The sequence below is a fragment of the Hemicordylus capensis genome, chromosome 2 (genome assembly GCF_027244095.1).
Source record: "Hemicordylus capensis ecotype Gifberg chromosome 2, rHemCap1.1.pri, whole genome shotgun sequence".
NCBI lineage: Eukaryota > Metazoa > Chordata > Lepidosauria > Squamata > Cordylidae > Hemicordylus > Hemicordylus capensis.
The window spans coordinates 84,760,000-84,778,067 of NC_069658.1; the positions used below are offsets into that span (position 1 = coordinate 84,760,000).

Below are 18,068 nucleotides of genomic sequence, written 5' to 3' on the forward strand. Positions count from 1 at the left end.
TGTTGTTAATTAGGGGGAATTACAAATGCCCACGTCAGTGTTTTCAAAAATTCACACAGTGCATTTTTTCCACAGAAGTGAATGCCTGAGGGTGGGACAGAAGTCCTGTGCACCGATTTACAGGCACACAGAGCTTATATGTCATAGTTTCACACAACCTAATTCACAGTCTGCTTATCACAGATACAACTGTGCAATCGAGCTGTTCATCTATTATGCAAGTAACATCAAACTTTATCCAAAACCTCTCATTTGTCTCTTTTTCTTATCAAAGATACAAAGCAACTTACAGAGGCTACTTGAAGACAGTGAATAAATCGCCAGTCCGGACTACTTCATACCTCATTTTCCTCTCATAAGCAGCTCCAAATATAACAACAGACTCTGCAGGCCAGGGTGTATGTCCTTCAACTGAATCCAAACCCACCGTTTTCATTGTCTGAGCTATTGTACTTGGCAATAAAGTGTGTCTATTCAGTGGATGATGTCTTTCTATTATCTCTAATGGTGTGTGAATAACTGAGAAGACTGAACCTGACACTTGGTTATATTGCTAAATCTACTGTTCTATGAGTGTAAGACTTAAATCCATGTGACTAAGACCAGTGCTTGGCCTTGGATGTATAATTTGCTGTACTTCCATGTATGTGTCTTTCATAAGGTTATATTTAAATGCACATTGAAGTTTGCTTTACTTCCTTTCCTATGTAGACATAGAAGTTGGGCAAATGTCCAACATGTAGTTAGTTGGACCCTATGGGCTTCATTCTGCAAAGTACTGAACCTGCTCTGTTTTCCCAGGATCATTTTCTTGTTTGGTAGGAGTCGTACAGGTGGCTCTTGTTATCCATGGTCTCCATATCCAAGACTGGGTTTTCATTATTCACAGGTAGAAAAATAGGTAAAATTTGCCTATCCACAGTTTTGAGTGGCCAGAAATGACCCGTAAATGACTCCCAATGTTATTCTGGCTGCCATTTCCCAGGAGAGCTCTTTTTAAAAAACAATGGTGAATATTTGATCTTTTTGAGGGGTTGGGGTGCATTGCTGGAGAATAAGGGACTGTCCTTTTCTTCTTTTTTTTCTGCCCCCCCCCCTGCTTTTTGGGCCCGTTGTTGTAAGGAACCTAACCCCGCAATTCCCATTGACTCAAGGTTTCGTTATTTGCAGTGTCCATACTTGCACCTATAGGTGAGAACGGAACTCCACAAATAACAAGGGCCACCTGTATTCCATACAGAGTTGCCAAATGGCCCTACTCTGCATGTGAGGCTACAATTTGAAGACATAGAACATTTAGCAGCTGAAGCTTTATCTAGCATGGATCTTTTGGGAAAGGTTTTTAGTTATGGTTGTGTTTTTCAGGTCAGAATGCTGTTAAAGGCACATCAATAGAGCTGCTTAAAAAAAGAAAGGTTGTGGAATGAAGGTTGACAACGCTCATTCCACATATTTCAGTGAAACTGAAATCTGCCAACAGGATTTAGCTCATTAACTAGCCTACAGATACATACGTTAAATAGATTTCTGCATAAAATACCTAACTACCAGCTTTGTTTTTTAAAGCACACTCAAGCAAGGGAACATTGCTAAATACTTAAAATATCTGGGGCCTGGCCAAAAGGGCCACGCACAGGTCTAGAGTTGTCATACCTTCTCTCTCACACATGCATACACACACTGATGTTGAGAATTAAACCTTTTTTATACTCACTAAAGGAATCCAACATTCTCTTCCAGTTTTTGAAGCCATTAATCACCAATGCATCGAGCAATATTAGGCAGCGCAAAGGACCAGGGCACAAAATAATTGATGCAGGGCACATGCCCAGTGCTGTCTCAAGTAGTATAGAAGGTGGCAGACACATTTAATAGTACAGCATAGCTCTTTAAAAAGAGAACTTAATTTGTACAACTTTGTTCATTAAACTGATTTCTATAGATAGTAAAGTTTACCCTAATGTAGACTCAATTAATTGAGAAAGTCTATGTATTGCCCCAAAGCAGGCTAAATTGCACACTAGATAAACTGGCATGCTTGGATTTAATCCAGTGTAATCCCAGAGTTTTTAAAAAGTAGCTTATTGGATTCTGTCTTACTGGAGTTTAGGAATTACAACCCATCTTTTTTTTTTCATTGAGATTTTAATTTATGTTTCTTCTATTTATTCTCCTAGGAAAATGAGTTGGTTGGTGAGTGCAGATTCTCATTAGTTATGTTGTAGCAGACAGACATTGGTAGCTCAGTGACTTTTTAATTGTGAGGAAAACATTATTTTGGCAACTATAATATGCATAACCTATCTTTTTTTATGTATGTTATCTTCTCAGTGCCTTACCAATGAACAACCAAGTTATCTAATTATTTGTTTGTCGGATGGTTTGGTTAATACTAATGAAAGATTATTTAAAATATCTTAGATCGGTATAACAAAGTATTATGTTTACATATTAGTGACACCTTATCATTTCTGTGAAATGTAACTTATTTGTTTTTAAAATAAACTATTTCTAGAAGTACAGAATGGGTCTGTATCCTTTCAGTTAATCTGAACTGTAGCCTAATACTGTACTGAGTTAATATAATCCTAATATTGTACTAAATGGGGATGTAAATCATAATAATGACTTTAGGTAACTAAATGTTCCCTGTGATATAAATGCTATATGTAAATAAATTAGATGATGCATATCAGTCAATCTTTCTTTAACTATAATTTTAGATATCTTAAACTATTTCTCAAGACAAATATTATCCTGCTTATACATCACTTTGTGTATGCTGAGATTCCATGAAGTGCAGCAAAGCTGTGGAATTTGGAACTGGGTACAGAATTCCTGCTTTTCATATGTCTAGCCTGTGGCTGCCAGATAGACTTGAAAATGTGCTGGCAGTGCTGGTAAGATCTCAAAAGGTTGGATAAATGGGCAAAGTAAGGTCTCCAATGTTTCTTTCTCCTCCAGTGTTCCCCCTCTGTCACCTATCTAGAAACACAACATGCCTGACAGTCACAAGCAAAATACTTTTTCCTTTTGATCCATGAAGCTTTTCACACCCAGCTTTTAGTTCGTATCTCTTCTGGAATGGAGGATGTACGTTTACATATTGGGCAAATTTATCCCGACATCCCTGCAAGCTATCAGGAAGCACTTCACACACAATTTGGGTTTTTCATCGCGCATTAGAGTATAGCCCAATTTATATCCATGGTTTTAAAAATCCACTTTTTGCATCTGTTTTGCAACTTTGCATTTGCAGTACAGCCTCACAGAAAACCCATGGTAAAGCCTGCTGTCTGGGAAAGTTCCATGGTATTTCTTTTTCCGATGTGTCATTTTACCTTACTTGATCATGGTCCATGCCTTTTGTCCTACCTGGCAACAGTCCAAGAAAGGCAAGTCCAGATGGAATAGTTATATAAGAACATTGTGTGATGATAAGAACTAGACACTAGCGTTATCATCACATATTTAATCTCACAGATGTGTTATACATTACACATGTCACATGAACCCTAGCCTGCTCTGATAAAAGTGGCTATAAGTAATTGTGTGTGGAAAAATTTTCATTACACAAGCTACCGCCCTTTTTCAAACGTGACTGAAATTGACAGAGTTCTACAGATTCCATTTATAAGGGTCCTGAGTTCGTCAGGAAGGATGCGCAATGGCCTTCTCTACAATACTTAGGGTTGCCAACTAGGGACTTTATAAAAGGGACATGCAGCTATTTGGGGGACCTTTTTTGCATTAGGAGAAATAGAGACTATTTTAGGGACCACACCTTTTTTTTTTGCATGCATTGTGGTGCCTGAAATTGTGTGGAGCAGCTGGAACATTTTATTTACTCAGAACACTTTGCTCTTAGCAGCAGCTTCTCTTCCTCTGTCTCTCCCCTTCCTACTGACCATCCATCCACTGGGGAAGTCAGAGCGGAGGTTCTGCTTCAGTGGCAGGTTACAGAGCTATGTGATGCAAGAGCACAGATACAGTGGGTATAGGAAAGAATCACCCCCTTTGATAGACCTTAAATTCTGGTTCCCTTACATCCTGAAATGAAAACACAAAGAAAATTCCCTTCACCAGCTGTACTTATCCAATGCAACCTATAACATCCAACTGAAAAACATCACAATTACAGTCCAGAAAAAGTGTCAGAAATAAAAAACAAGAATTACTGAGATTGAAAAAGGATCACCCCCCCATGTCAATATTTTGTTGAACCACCTTTTGCTTTAATAACAGCCTTGAGTCTGTTGGGATACTTCTCTATCAACCTTGCACATCTAGATGGAGCAATATTTGCCCACTGCTCCATACAGAACTGTTCAAGTTCGGTCACATTGGATGGTAGGTGTTGGTGGACTGCTATCTTCAAATCTCTCCACAGATTTTCTATGGGATTTAGGTCTGGGCTCTGACTGGGCCACATGAGGACGTTCACTTTTTTCTCCTTCAGCCACTGTGTGGTCAATTTTGCTGTGTGCTTCGGATCGTTGTCATGTTGAAAGGTGAATCTTCTGCCCATCCGCAACTGTCTGGCAGAGGGTAGCAGGTTTTCTTCCAGAATCTGACGGTATTTTGCCCCATCCATTTTTCCTTCTACCCTAACGAGAGCCCCAGTCCCTGAGACAGAGAAACACCCCCACAACAGGATGCTGCCACCTCCATGCTTCACTGTAGGTATGGTGTGTTATGGATGGTGAGCTGCGTTGGATTTACGCCAGGTGTACTGTTTGGTGTTGAGGCCAAATAGTTCAATCTTGGTCTCATCTGACCATAAGACCTTTTTCCATTTGGCATCAGAATCTTCAAGGTGCCTTCTGGCAAAGCTCAAACAAGCTTTAATGTGGCCTTTCTTGGGAAGTGGCTGTCTCCTTGCGACCCTCCCGAACAAGCCACATCTGTGGAGCGCTCGTGAAATTGTTGTCACATGCACAGAACAACCACTCTTTGCCATGAAGTCCTTTAACTCCTTCAGAGTGGCCATTGGCCTCTTGGTAACCTCTCTTACCAGTTTCCTCCTTGCTCTTCCATCCAGTTTGGAGGGCCAACCAGATCCAGGGAGGATAGCAGTCCACCAACACCTACCATCCAATGTGACCAAACTTGAACAGTTCTGTATGGAGGAGTGGGCAAATATTGCTCCATCTAGATGTGTAAGGTTGAGGTAGGTGGGCCTGGCAGGTGCAGTTTGCCTCCTTCAGGTGGTGGCAGTGAGAAGATAGCAGTTAGCTAACTAACTTTACTCAATTAGCAGCTACCCCTGCTGACTGAGTCAAAAAGCACTTTTTAAAGTGGCGAATCTCTTCTATTTATCATGAGTAGAGCAACTGGCCCTATCTAACCCCCGCACAGCATTCCTTCAATGGCTGATGTTACCTTATCTTTCTTTTTAGACTGTGAGCACGTTGGGGATAAGGAAGCACATTATTTATTTTTCTTTGAAAACCACTGTGAAACCTTCTGTTGAAAAGCAGTCTATAAATGTTGGTAGTCGTAGAGAACAGCAAGTGAGTGTGAGACTGTGAACACACCACTGTTCCAGCATGCGTACTGTAGCTGGCTATCCAGCTACATAGTGGTACATAGGAGAGAGATAGATAGATAGATAGAGTATGCTTTTTGTTACCACTATTCAGCCTCATTTACAATTGCTTTACTTCATGAGCTGAGCTTCAGTGAGGGAGGCTCATTTTAAAATTTTGTCTCTGGGCCCACTCCAACCTTGCTATGCCCCTGCACATTGGTGAGCTGTATTTATTCTGAAATTATACAATTTTAATCAAAATATACTTATATAATACCAATAAACATATGCAAATTTTATGCAAAATCTTGTTTAAATGAAAAGCATCCTCTATTTCTACTTTTTTGGTGATGGATATCGACTTTTTTCACCATCTGGCCCTGGCAACTCTATCTATACTACTAAGAGTCAGAATATCCAGCAGCAATGGAAGTTCTATTTATCATATTGTTTTCATGATTTTGTTTTTAAACTGGACCCCAAACTGTTTACATGAAGACCACTTAGAATAAATTCAGGCAACATACTTCTGAACAAACATACACATAGGCAAGTGATGTACTCATTGGGCAACCACAGCTGTGGCAGGTACATGGATGCATATACTTTCTGACACAGCAGGGATAGTTTCATAGAGCATCCACCTTGAGAGAAGCAGTCCTTAACCTCTGAATGTAAGCCTTTTTGACTGCTACCATTGTAGCTGACCTGAAAGTAAAACAAGCCAAAGTGGCTAAGAAAGAACATAGCCTGTTGTCTGAGGTCTGCTTCTCATTCTATATTGTGAATAAAAATTATTGTCCTGCCATATCTTTAAATATGCAAACATATCTTAAGTGTATTAGGTTTGTTTGAACTGAATTGTTTTTGACCATCCTTGAGCTGGAAACGTATGTATCCAGTAGGTGCAACATCTACAAAGCATGTATTGGGAAACTGTGGTAGGTATTTGGAGTGTGTGGGCTTCAAGTTGCACCATTTGTCAAAAGCAAGTTATATATGAGATATCCCAGATGAAGACTCTTGGTTTACTCCTCTCAGTTACCAACAACATAGTCGCCTCGTTCACACATTATGCACATTCTATTCCCCACCATCATGCTCCTTCGTCCAAATTCAGACATCATGGAGAGTTGCCTCTCTGCAGTCAATGACACTGCAGGGAGGAGTGGGGGGACAGACTGCATGGTCTTCCTTCTTGATTGAAGGACAGCCCTGGCAGTCAAGAGCAGCTGGAGCAAGGGAGGAGCTTCCTCCCTCATCTCCAGTTGCCCGAGAGTGAGACTGTGGTGCTGTGTTCAGACATAATGCTGGCACCACAGAATCAGTGGTACAGGTGGAAAAACTCACTACAAACTGAAAGTACAAATTAGAGTCTAAAGAAAGAAACTACAGGTCCATTTTTGGGTGAAACTATGGTTGTATGGCATTCGGACATACACAAATTGAAACCAGAGGCCCCTTCAACTCCAGTTTTGTGTTACATCAGTATGTGGCCAGACTCTCTCTACTATCTACCACCGCCTCTAGTACTTTTTGTTCATGAGCACTATGGTCATGCAGAGCTGGTCTTGTGCTAACAAGCATGACTTGTCCCCATAACTAAGCAGGGTCTGCTTTGGTTGGGAGACTTGATGTGTGAGCATTGCAAGATATTCCCCTCAGGGGATGAAGCCGCTCTGGGAAGAGCAGAAGGTTTCAAGTTCCCTCCCTGGCTTCTCCAAGATAGGGCTGAGAGAGCTTCCTGCCTGCAACCTTGGAGAAGCTGCTGCCAGTTGTGAAGACAATACTGAGCTAGATAGACCAATGGTCTGACTCAGTATATGGCAGTTTCCTGTGTTCCTATGGTCCATCTTTTTTCCCACAGGCATGGTAAAATTAGTACATGAGTAAAAAATTTCCTAGTAGAACTAAAAATTCAGTGCTGAACGCTTGAAATACAAGGTGTAGAAATATTCTATAACACCAACATAAATTCCTATAGTATTTTTGATTGCTTAAGCATTGGGATGTTCAGTGGGATGTTCATTAAGCATTGGGATGCTTAATATGTTAAGCATATTAAGCTATATGACAGGAGCTTCCATATACATTGCCAATCTTAATATGGACATAGACCAGTAGGAAAATGTGGAGAGCTAGATTCAAATCCCTACTCAACTATGACTACATGGTTACAAAACACTGCCACAATTTGAACTAATTATGTTGTGTGCAGATTATTTAAATATTACTGCAGATGCAGCCCACATGAGGTCATTATACACAATTATTCAATTGCAGCATTTCTACAATTAGAATAAAAATGGAATAAAAATTCTTCATGATAGAATTTTGAAATATCAGAAAATCCCTTCAGCCACAGGATGGTAAGACACTTTCTCTCAGTAAAACCTACTTCAGAGGCATGTTGTGATGATAAAAACTGGATAAGGATCTATTTTAGCTTGACTAGCCCTTAAATATGTCAGAAACTAAATCTAGTGTTTCTGAGAAGCAACCATTTTGGTTTGTGATCGCAAAAATGACACGGGGCAGTATTCAGACTAAGATATGGCTAGCTTTCATGATACTCCTCCACCCCACCCACCCACACCCAACCACCATGTGAATGAGGAGGAGGGCACATGAAAGCGCGCGCACACACACACACACACACACACACACACATCCTGATCTCTTTCTGATATGTTCCTTAATCTGAGGGTGGGGTTAATCTGAACTGTCACTCTACATGCATCTTAAATAATAGTTTAAACTAGTATTTGGACTGTGTGTAGAGATGCAATTTGGACGAACCACCCATTCCCCACCATGTAATGCACTGAGAAAACATCCAGGAAATACGTCAGGACATACATACATCCTGCTCTTGGCACACACCCCTTCTTGGGTGCGTGGGCTTATTTGGGAGGAAAAGGTATCTTCCAAACCGTCCTTAGTTACGACTAAGCGTCATTGAAATGAATTTTCAATGCCTCATTTATTTTAATTGTGCCTCATTTATTTCAATGATGCTTAATCATGACTAGCTTAGTCCAGATACTACCTTTTGCACTATCTTTAAGACTAAAATATTGCAGCCTTAGGTTTTTATTTCAGCACATTTTTATTATGGCTTCTTCCAGCCCACCCCTCATTTTAGTACAAAATTATTTCCTTAGCTATCAAGACATTCACACCTGCTAATCATGCCTTCAATCCTGTTGTAGTAACACAGATTACACTGGAAGTTGTATTTTCGCCTTTCCAAGGAAGTGCTGCCTACTGAAAGGCTATCTTTGTTGCCTTCCAGGAGGCAGCAAAAATATATCTCTTTTCTAGTGGGCTGTTTTTGAACTGCTGCTGCTACTTCTTAATACTGTTTTAGGCTGCTGTCTTTCTTAAATATTTGTCTACCTGTTTTACATGCACTTTTAAAATGTTGATAACTTTTTAGTTTTTTGTATTATGACTTGTTAGGCACCTTGATTATTATTTAATAGAAAGGTCTGATAAGTAAGAAACATAATGCTGTTTTAACCAGCCTATTTCAGTATTGAACTCAATGGCCTCTTCATAAATAAGCTGTTGATTTTTGACAATATAGATAACACAGATGTAGGTCAAGAATATGAAGGCAATTGCCAGTTCCTGTTCTTTTAAATAATAGGACTTGATGAGGTAATTTTCCATTAAGAAGGCATTTTGCCAATGCTTAGCAGGAGATTGGAAGGCAATAATTTGAATGTGCTGCCAAGTGAAAAATTAAAAATTAACTCTCTCCTTTGTGCTCATTGCAAATGCGTAGAAAATGGTTCTTTCCAATTGAGAAATGAAAGAACAGAGATTCAAACAGAAACTTCACTATGACCTCAAATAAGTGTGTAGGGCATATGTATCACCTGCTCTATTGGCATAACAGCAGACCAGCATTGCAGGCACACTGCAGTTCTCCACAAAATGGTTTGGGTTATTTCACACATTGACATTTGGAAACTAATCTCCACATCAGTAAAAACAGCACAAGTCACCAGTGTATGAATGGTGGCAGAGCTGTTAGGAATTTATAGAGGCAAATATCTTTCTGTAGCTGCCTCTTTCTCTTCCTTCTCACTTCCAGCCAATATTTTCTATTCTCATTTTTCATCTGCGTAAGACACATAACAAGCAGTTCTGTAGTTGTTCCAAATATAATATACTAAAAACCTTCACCAAACAAAACAAATAGAAATGGAAAGTGCATGAGAGAGCATTTGTAAAGGACGACTTGTTTTTAAAAAGCAATTTGAGAATTCCAATCTGTGCGTGGATATCAGCAGGATTTTTTTCCAGCCGGCAGGGGGTATATGATACAAATCCATACACAAAATATGTACATAGAAATATAATCTGGCCATGAGTCCAGAGGGAGAAACCGATTTGTGAAACCAATTTGTGAAAGAAGAAGGAAGAGGGGAACAGCTTGGGTGGGGCACTGACTGTCTTTTGCTTCTGCCCCACCTCTTCTCCAGGTGTGTTACATCTCCTGGGCTGCTGCTGAGCTGGGGCTTATGCCATTATATAGGGCAGGCTGGCCCAGGGGCGCAAGCCAAAGGGCGAGGGCACAAGGGCTCTCGTCCTTGTGGCTCTCAGCCGTGGGGCGAGCTCCCTGGGGGCCCAGAAGACCTCTCTCCTCTGCCTGGGGTCCCAGAAGATCTCTCTGCTCTGCCTGAAGATCCGTCTTCCCTTAATCGAGAAGCTAGCAGAAGTTTACATCAGCCTGGTTCTGGTTTTTATTAAGCCAAGTGGCCGTGGTGGGTTAGTCTGGGGAGATGTGTCTGGGAGAGTGAAATAGTTGGTCTGGAGTCCGGGCGGCAATATCACGGGTAGCGGGCAGAGGGAGGTATTGCGGTAGGAGTTGGGCGGGCCGTTACAGGGGAAATCTGTCCAGGCGATTGAGGCCTGTTCCTTTTTCTGGCCCTTCTCCCAACCCTCTGACCCTAGGGAGCTCTGAGAACACTCCTTCAAGGATTAGGGTGCTGCTGCTGAATGCCAGGTCAGTTAACGCAAAAACATCTCTCATCCACGATCTGATTGTGGATGAGCGTGCTGACCTGGTATGTGTGATGGAGACCTGGTTGGATGCGCTGGGCAGGGTCGGTCTCTCTCAGCTTTATCCTCCAGGTTTCCAGATCGTGCAGCAGCCCCACCTCGAGGGTTGGGGAGGAGGAGTTGCAGTCATCTTTCGAGAGACTCTCCCCTTTTCCAGGTGCCCGGTCAGGCGATCTCAGAATTTCGAGTGTTTGTCCTTGAGGGTGGGCCTCCGAGATAGGCTGGGGATTCTGCTGGTGTACCGACCACCCTGCTGCACTTCAGTCTCCCTACCTGAGCTGGCGGGGGTGGTCTCGGAGGTGGCTTTGGGTTCCCCCAGGCTTATTGTTTTGGGGGATTTCAATGTCCATGCTGAGGCCCCCCTAGTGGGTGCGGCTCAGGATTTCATGGCCTCCATGGCAACCATGGGCCTGTCTCAATTGGTATCAGGCCCTACCCACGTGGCGGGACACACTCTGGATCTGGTTTTTGCCGACCAGGAAATAAATGATCTGGAGGTGGGGGAATTTGAGACCACTCCCTTGTCATGGACAGATCATCACCTGGTCGGGTTTAGTTTGACTGCTCCATCTGCCCTCTGCAGGGGTGGTGGGCCGATTAAGATGGTCCGCCCCCAGAGGCTTATGGATCCGCTCGGATTTCAGACGGCCCTCGGGGAGTTTCCAGTGTCCAGAGCTGGTGACCCTGTTGAGGCCTTGGTTGATCTCTGGAATGGAGAGATGGCCTGGGCTGTTGACACGGTTGCTCCTAAACGCCCTCTCCGGCTTGGTGGAGCCCGTTCGGCTCCTTGGTTTTCCTTGGAGCTTAGGGTGATGAAGCAACTCGGGCGACGGCTGGAGCGACGCTGGAGGAAGAGTCGTGACAAATCCGACCGAACACAGGCTAGAGCCCATTGTAGGGACTATGCCGTGGTGGGGGGTGGCGGCGAAGAAATGCTTTTTCTCCGCCTCCATTGCGTCTGCTCAGTGCAGACAAACAGAGCTGTTTCGTGTGGTGAAAACCTTGCTCCACACATCCCCCCAGACAATGGGGGAGGAGTCATCTACAGCTCTTTGTGATCAGTTTGCCTGCCACTTTGCAGATAAAGTCGCTTGCATCTGTGCTGATCTGGACTCCAGAGTTTTGGCAGTTCCGGCAGATGTGCCTTTGGTACCATCTGGTCCCGTTGTGTTGGATTCTTTTCGGTTGGTGCGGCCTGAGGATGTGGACAAGATCCTGGGCAGTGTGCGGGCGACTTCGTGCGCTCTTGACCCTTGCCCTTCATGGCTAATAAAAGCTGCCAGGGAGGGGACAGGCAGATGGCTGGAGGTGATCGTTAATGCTTCATTAAGGGAGGGCAGGATGCCATCGTGCCTCAAGGAGGCGGTGGTAAGACCACTATTAAAAAAGCCCTCCCTTGATCCCTCCAACCTGGACAACTATAGACCTGTGTCTAACCTTCCCTTTCTGGGCAAGGTGATGGAGCGTGTGGTGGCATCCCAGCTGCAGAGGGTCTTGGATGATACGGAATATCTGGACCCTTTTCAATCTGGCTTCCACCCCGGGTATGGGACTGAGACTGCCTTGGTCGCTCTAGTGGATGACCTACGCAGGGAACTAGACAGGGGGAGTGTGTCCATGTTGGTTCTGCTGGACCTCTCGGTGGCGTTCGATACCATCGACCATGGTATCCTTCTGGGCCGCCTCTCGAGTATGGGAATCGGAGGCACTGCGTTGCAGTGGTTCTGGTCCTTTCTTGAGGGGAGGGTCCAGAAGATGGTGCTGGGGGACTACTGCTCGGCCCCGTGGCCGTTGGCCTGTGGGGTCCCGCAGGGATCGGTCTTGTCCCCCATGCTGTTTAACATCTACATGAAGCCACTGGGAGAGGTCATCCGGGGATTTGGACTGAGTTGTCAGCAATATGCGGATGACACTCAGCTCTATCTCTCCTTGTCATCTGATCCTAGGGAGGTGGTGGATGTCCTGAATCGGGGGCTGGAGGCCGTGATGGGGTGGATGTGGGCTAACAAACTGAAATTGAATCCGGATAAGATGGAGGTACTGTTGGTCAGTAGGAGAGCCAATCGGGATGAGGAGATTTTACCGGTTCTGGATAGGGTTGCACTCCCCTTGAAGGAGCAAGTACGCAGCTTGGGGGTACTACTGGACCCGGCTCTGCTTTTGGAAGCTCAAGTGGAGGCGGTGGCCAGGGGTGCCTTTGCACGGCTTCGGCTGGTGCGCCAGCTGCGTCCCTTTCTCGAGAAGGCAGATCTGGCCACGGTTACCCACGCCTTAGACACGTCGCGGCTGGATTACTGTAACACGCTCTACGTGGGGCTGCCCTTGAAGAATATCCGGAAACTGCAGCTAGTGCAAAACGCGGCAGCGAGGGTGTTATCTGGAGCTGCCCGTTGGGAACATATCACCCCCATTTTGAAAGAGCTTCACTGGCTGCCGGTTCGTTTCCGGGTCCAATTCAAGATGCTGGTTTTGACCTTTAAAGCCCTAAATGGTTTGGGCCCGGGGTATTTGAGGGACCGCCTGCTCCCAAGGGTTGCTGCTCGCTTGACGAGGACATCTGAGGGGGCCCTGCTCCGGGTGCCGACAATGAGGGAGGCCCGGCTTTCGTGCACTCGGGACAGGGCCTTCTCTGTTGCTGCCCCTAGACTCTGGAATGCTCTCCCGGTGGCCATTCGTTCCTCAGACTCCATCACGGCTTTTAGAAAGCTTTTAAAGACTTGGCTTTTTACCCAGGCTTTTACATGATCGTTTTTACTGCAGCTTCTCTGTGTTTTTATCTGTTATCTGTTGTCGTGTTTTTATGCTTGTTTATATGTTTTTAGCTTGATGTTTTAGTGCTTGATGTTTTTACTGCTTTTATTGTATGTTTTAATTTTTGTAAACCACCTTGGGGTTTTCTTTTTAACGAAAGGCGGTATAGAAATGTAAAAATAAATAAATAAATAAATAAATAACTTTCATTGCCTTCTCCCTGTGAATGGACCAAGACGAGGAAAATGATTTTGAGCATTCCAGTGGCAGGAGTGTGACCTTGCTCAGGGCTGCTCAACTTCAACCCTCCAGCTTCGGACTACAGCTCCCAGTGTCTTCAGCCACAGTGGCCTAAGTCAAGGACAACAGGAGATGTAAGTAGGGATGTGCATAAAACCGGCTTGGCCTGTTTGGTTTGAATTCAAACCAGCTTTGAACCATGGTGGGTAGGTTTGGTCTTGGTTTTGCTTGAACTGCCCCACCTCCCTGGTTCAGTTCAAATTCAAACCGGTTCTAAAAGGTTCTACATAGGGTATAATGGGGACTCAAACTGACCCATTACTCCCTATGTAGAGCACCTAGGGGCACAAAACCAGGGTGGACCTCAGCCTTCCAGCCACAGCACATCCCTCTGGTGTGGTCAGCGAAGTCCAGAGTTCACCTATCAGCTTCTCTAGGAGGAGAGTTGTGGGCAGGGTCTGGCTCAGAGGAGTGATGTTGCCATACAAGCTCTTTGTAGCAAACAGGAAGAGCTCAAGTGCCAACACCATCTTGGACATGAGCTTCCACTCCACATTGGATAGGACACACATGCCCAAGGACTCGTTCCTCACCAGGTTGTCGAGGGCCACCTCTTGCTCCAGCAGGTGCTGGAAAAAGAGGAAGGTGGAGTTCCACTGGGTATCTACACCCATGGGGATGAGATGTGGAAGCCCATGGACACACTGCCACTCGCAAAGCAGGCACCTGGACTTCTCACTCCGGTGGAAGTGGGCTGCAATCTTGTGGGACTTCTCCACAAGTGCAGCCGTGGCAGCAATAGCACCTACTATGAGGCGTCCATGTTCCCTGGACACCTTCACCTCCTTGAGACCAATGGCATCCCTGACAGTCAGGTGGAGCATGTGTGCCATGCAGTGGATGTTCACACACTCCATCACTGACTCTACCACTGCGGTGATGTTGGACCCATTGTCTGTAACAATGAAGCCCTGCGAGAGGTGTCGCAACCCACCGATCCACTCATCTATTTGGTGGCCAAGTACAGCTGCCACGTCCTCCGTGGTGTGCTTTACATCTAAGGTTTCCACGTGCAAGATGGCCTACCTGTCCCGAAATGTGGTGTGGGACGCGCTGGAGCCAGAGGCAGCACCACTGGAGGACTCCTCTTTCTCTGGACCCTACCAGTGGGCAGTCAGGGCCAAGAAAGCAACATGCATCCCACTCATACTGTTCCACAGATCAGTGGTGAAATGCATGCTGGTGCCAGCCAGTGCTGCACGCAGCATGGCTGACACAAGCTCTCTGCACCCCCTGTACAGGGAAGGGACCACATTCCAGCTGAATGTGGTCCTTAAGGGGATGGTGTAGTCAGGTGCTAGCAGCTGGACTATCCAGCAGAAGCTGGAGTTCTCGACCACCTGAAAAGGTTGGTCATCAGTGGCCATCATCTCCCCTATAAGACGGGTGAGTAGACGAGGGTCCACGTTACCAGGCTGCTTTGTGCCCGACAACTGCATCCACCGCTTGACTGGAAGCATGCCCTGATTCATGGAAGCCGGCACACTGCCCTTGTCAGCACTAGTCTCAGGCACACGAGGCGCACTAGTGCTGCCAGCAGAGTCAAGGAGATCTAGGTGATGCCATCACATGTGTCGCCACATGGAGATCGTCCCCAGATACTTTGCATCCTTGTCCCGACTGACCTGTGCCCTGCAGTGGACACAGCGAGCAGTGGTTGGGGCATCTTGAGGGACCTCAAAACACCACCAAACATCACTGCTCTGGGTGGCCTCAAATGCCCTGGATGCCATCTTGAGCCTCTTGGGTGACCACAGACCTAGGGGGGAAGCTGGTGCTCACCCACCACCATCACCCACCCCCTCTCACCCTCCATGGAATAAGAAGTGCCCGGCTTCACTAGCAGAGGGGCCACCCCCTGCACCTCAGCAGCAGACCCTTCCCCTTCAGAGCCAGACTGGGAGGACCCAGCACCAGACTCTGCCATGACCTGGGCATCATCAGAGGGGAGGGGAGGGGAGAGAGGAGACTCACTAACTCAGGGGGGGAAGCAGCAAAACAAGCACACAGCAGAACAGACACACAGGGGGAGGTTTAAAGCAGGGGCAGAGAGAAACAGGCAGAAGGGAACAGCAGAGTCGGAACAAAAACACAGCAGCTGTCTGCCAAGCTGACTCTCACCACACCAGTAGAACCAGCAGCAGGCCAGAGGAAGCCAAGCAGCAACTGCAGCCAGAGTGATTTTGCTAGGTCAGAGGCTTGGCTTTAAATAGGATTTGAAACTCCCTCCTTTAGGAGACCCCACCTTTGCCCTCCCCCCTAGCCAATAGGGTGCCAGTTCTCAAGGACTGGCACAGTGCAGAGCCTACCAGAGAGCCAGACTCATCTGGCCAATCAGGGAAGCAAGAGCTCAGCCAATGAATCAAGGAACACAAAATGGAGAACAAGATCTAAAATGGCTTCTAGAACCTTTGAACAGGCTTGAACCAAACCGGGCTCAATCGGTTAGAACTCAGACCAGCATTGCCAATGCAATGCCCTGTTTAGTCCGAGTTCAAACCTTTGAACCAAACCGGTTCAAATTCGAGCTGGTTTGCACATTCTTAGATGTAAGCCAACATCTGCATGAAGGCCAAAGTTGAGCAGCCCTGGAAGGAATATGAATAAAGGTGAATCTATCTATCTATCTAATTTTTATACTGCCTGATATATACATCTCTAGAAAGTGTACAAAATTTAAAATATTTAAAAGTCAACACAAATTAAAATACACAAAACAATAAAAATAATAGCACAACACCTTTATTAAAACAAATTATTAAAATTAATACTAATTAAAAGCCTGTGAGAACAGGAAAGTCTTGAGGGTCTTCCTGAAAACAAACAGAGAAGGAAATACTCTCAGCAGGGAGCATATTCCAAATCCCTGGGGCAACGACAGAGAAAGTCCGGTCCTGGGTCGCCACCCAATGAGCTGGTAGCAACTGTAACCGCACCTCTCCAGAAAATCGTAACAGGCGGCAGGGTTTATGACAAAGTAGGCCCTCTCTTAAATAGCAATAGGACTTGGTGGCATGGATGACATCTCAGTTAATGAAGTGGGCACTTTAGAGGACTGGAAGGAGAGCCCTCACACAACTCCCCCCCATCCCTCGTGGTTTCCCCCAAGCCTCCCACCCCACTGTTGTGCCAGAGCATGTATGGTCTTGAGTGAAGGGCTCGTCAGGACTGGAAATGTAGACAGTTCCTGTTCATGGGCAGAGTTCCTGAGCAAATCTTGCTGTAGGCACAAGATAGCTAGCGTGTGAGCAGAATGCCCGTAGGCACAGAACTGCTAAACTGCCATGTCCAGAGACTCCTTCTTATAGTGGTTCCATCCTTTGAGTCTTTGACCCTTTTGAGTCTTCTGGATCACAAAAGGCATTTATTCCTGCTATCCTCGGAATATTGTCTTTTATTTACCAAAATTAGCTCAGGATATTTGATCAGTCCAGAGAGATCTTAATCCCATCTTCCTGGTCCCAAAAGGTGTTAAAAAGTCAGGAGTTAGTGGGACATAGTTAGTTCTATTGGTGTGAGACATCAATTACATTACTTCTTGTGTATTCAAAGTAACATCAAAAGGTATGCCTGTGTGAGGCAAGTTAATTAACACATTTGACTTAAGGCAGAAGCATCCTGGTAAGGGGGATTACTGGACAACAGGTTAATTTCAGCAGTGTGCGACTGGTAATTAAGCCTGACCCATTGTCTCAGTGAGTTTCCACAGATAACCAATGCTAGATTCCCCTGCCTCTACAAATCATTGACCAGGCAGTCATGAGATTCACCTCCAGTTCAGACATTGAATTGAACTCTTAATATAAAATAAATCAGACACAGGCCTATATTTCACATGCTTCTGAGTTGATACCTCTGGTTCTGATATGTTATAGACCGACCGTTCATAACAGTATGGTCTTGAGTGAAGGGCTCTGCAGGACTGGAAATGTGTCATTGAGAGTCAGTGACATGTTTCCAATCTTGCAGAACCCTTCCGGAGGGCAGGGAGTGCTCCAGATTCCAGTGCCAGAGTGGGCACGCAAGGGAGCACAAGGATGCGTCCCTGCCTCCTTATACAACCTTTGTTAGTCAGGCTGTTATCCAGTGCATTTAAGATACAATGGCTAAATCACTGGATATCTATGCTCCCCTGCCTATAAAAATGTGGCATATAATACCTCGTGTAGGTGGTGCTGCTGGCCCCTTTTATATTTGCGAAGTGATTCAAAAGGGTATGTCTGCCACAGAAACACTAAGGAGGTTATTTGGTTCATTCATATACACAGTATTATCATTAACTGCCACTCCTGAACAAATAAAGTAAGTAAATCCCAGATTAATCCTTCAATTATCTTTTTGTGACCATTCCAGGAAGTTCAGAGGAAGAATTATCTTGACAACCTGCCTGTAAGTAGAAAACTAGAGGTCCACC

General features: G+C 45.1%; 1 protein-coding gene across 1 annotated transcript in view; it reads left to right on the forward strand.

Annotated features, from left to right (window-relative positions):
* The window catches only part of GRAMD2B (GRAM domain containing 2B), a 53,717-nt gene extending 51,025 nt beyond the window's left edge, over positions 1 to 2,692 (forward strand). The window contains exon 14 of the mRNA XM_053300604.1: positions 275 to 2,692. Within this exon, the coding sequence (XP_053156579.1) occupies positions 275 to 316 (42 nt within the window). The 3' untranslated portion in view covers positions 317 to 2,692. The remainder of the gene's footprint in view (positions 1 to 274) is intronic.
* Positions 2,693 to 18,068: the final 15,376 nt, after the last annotated feature.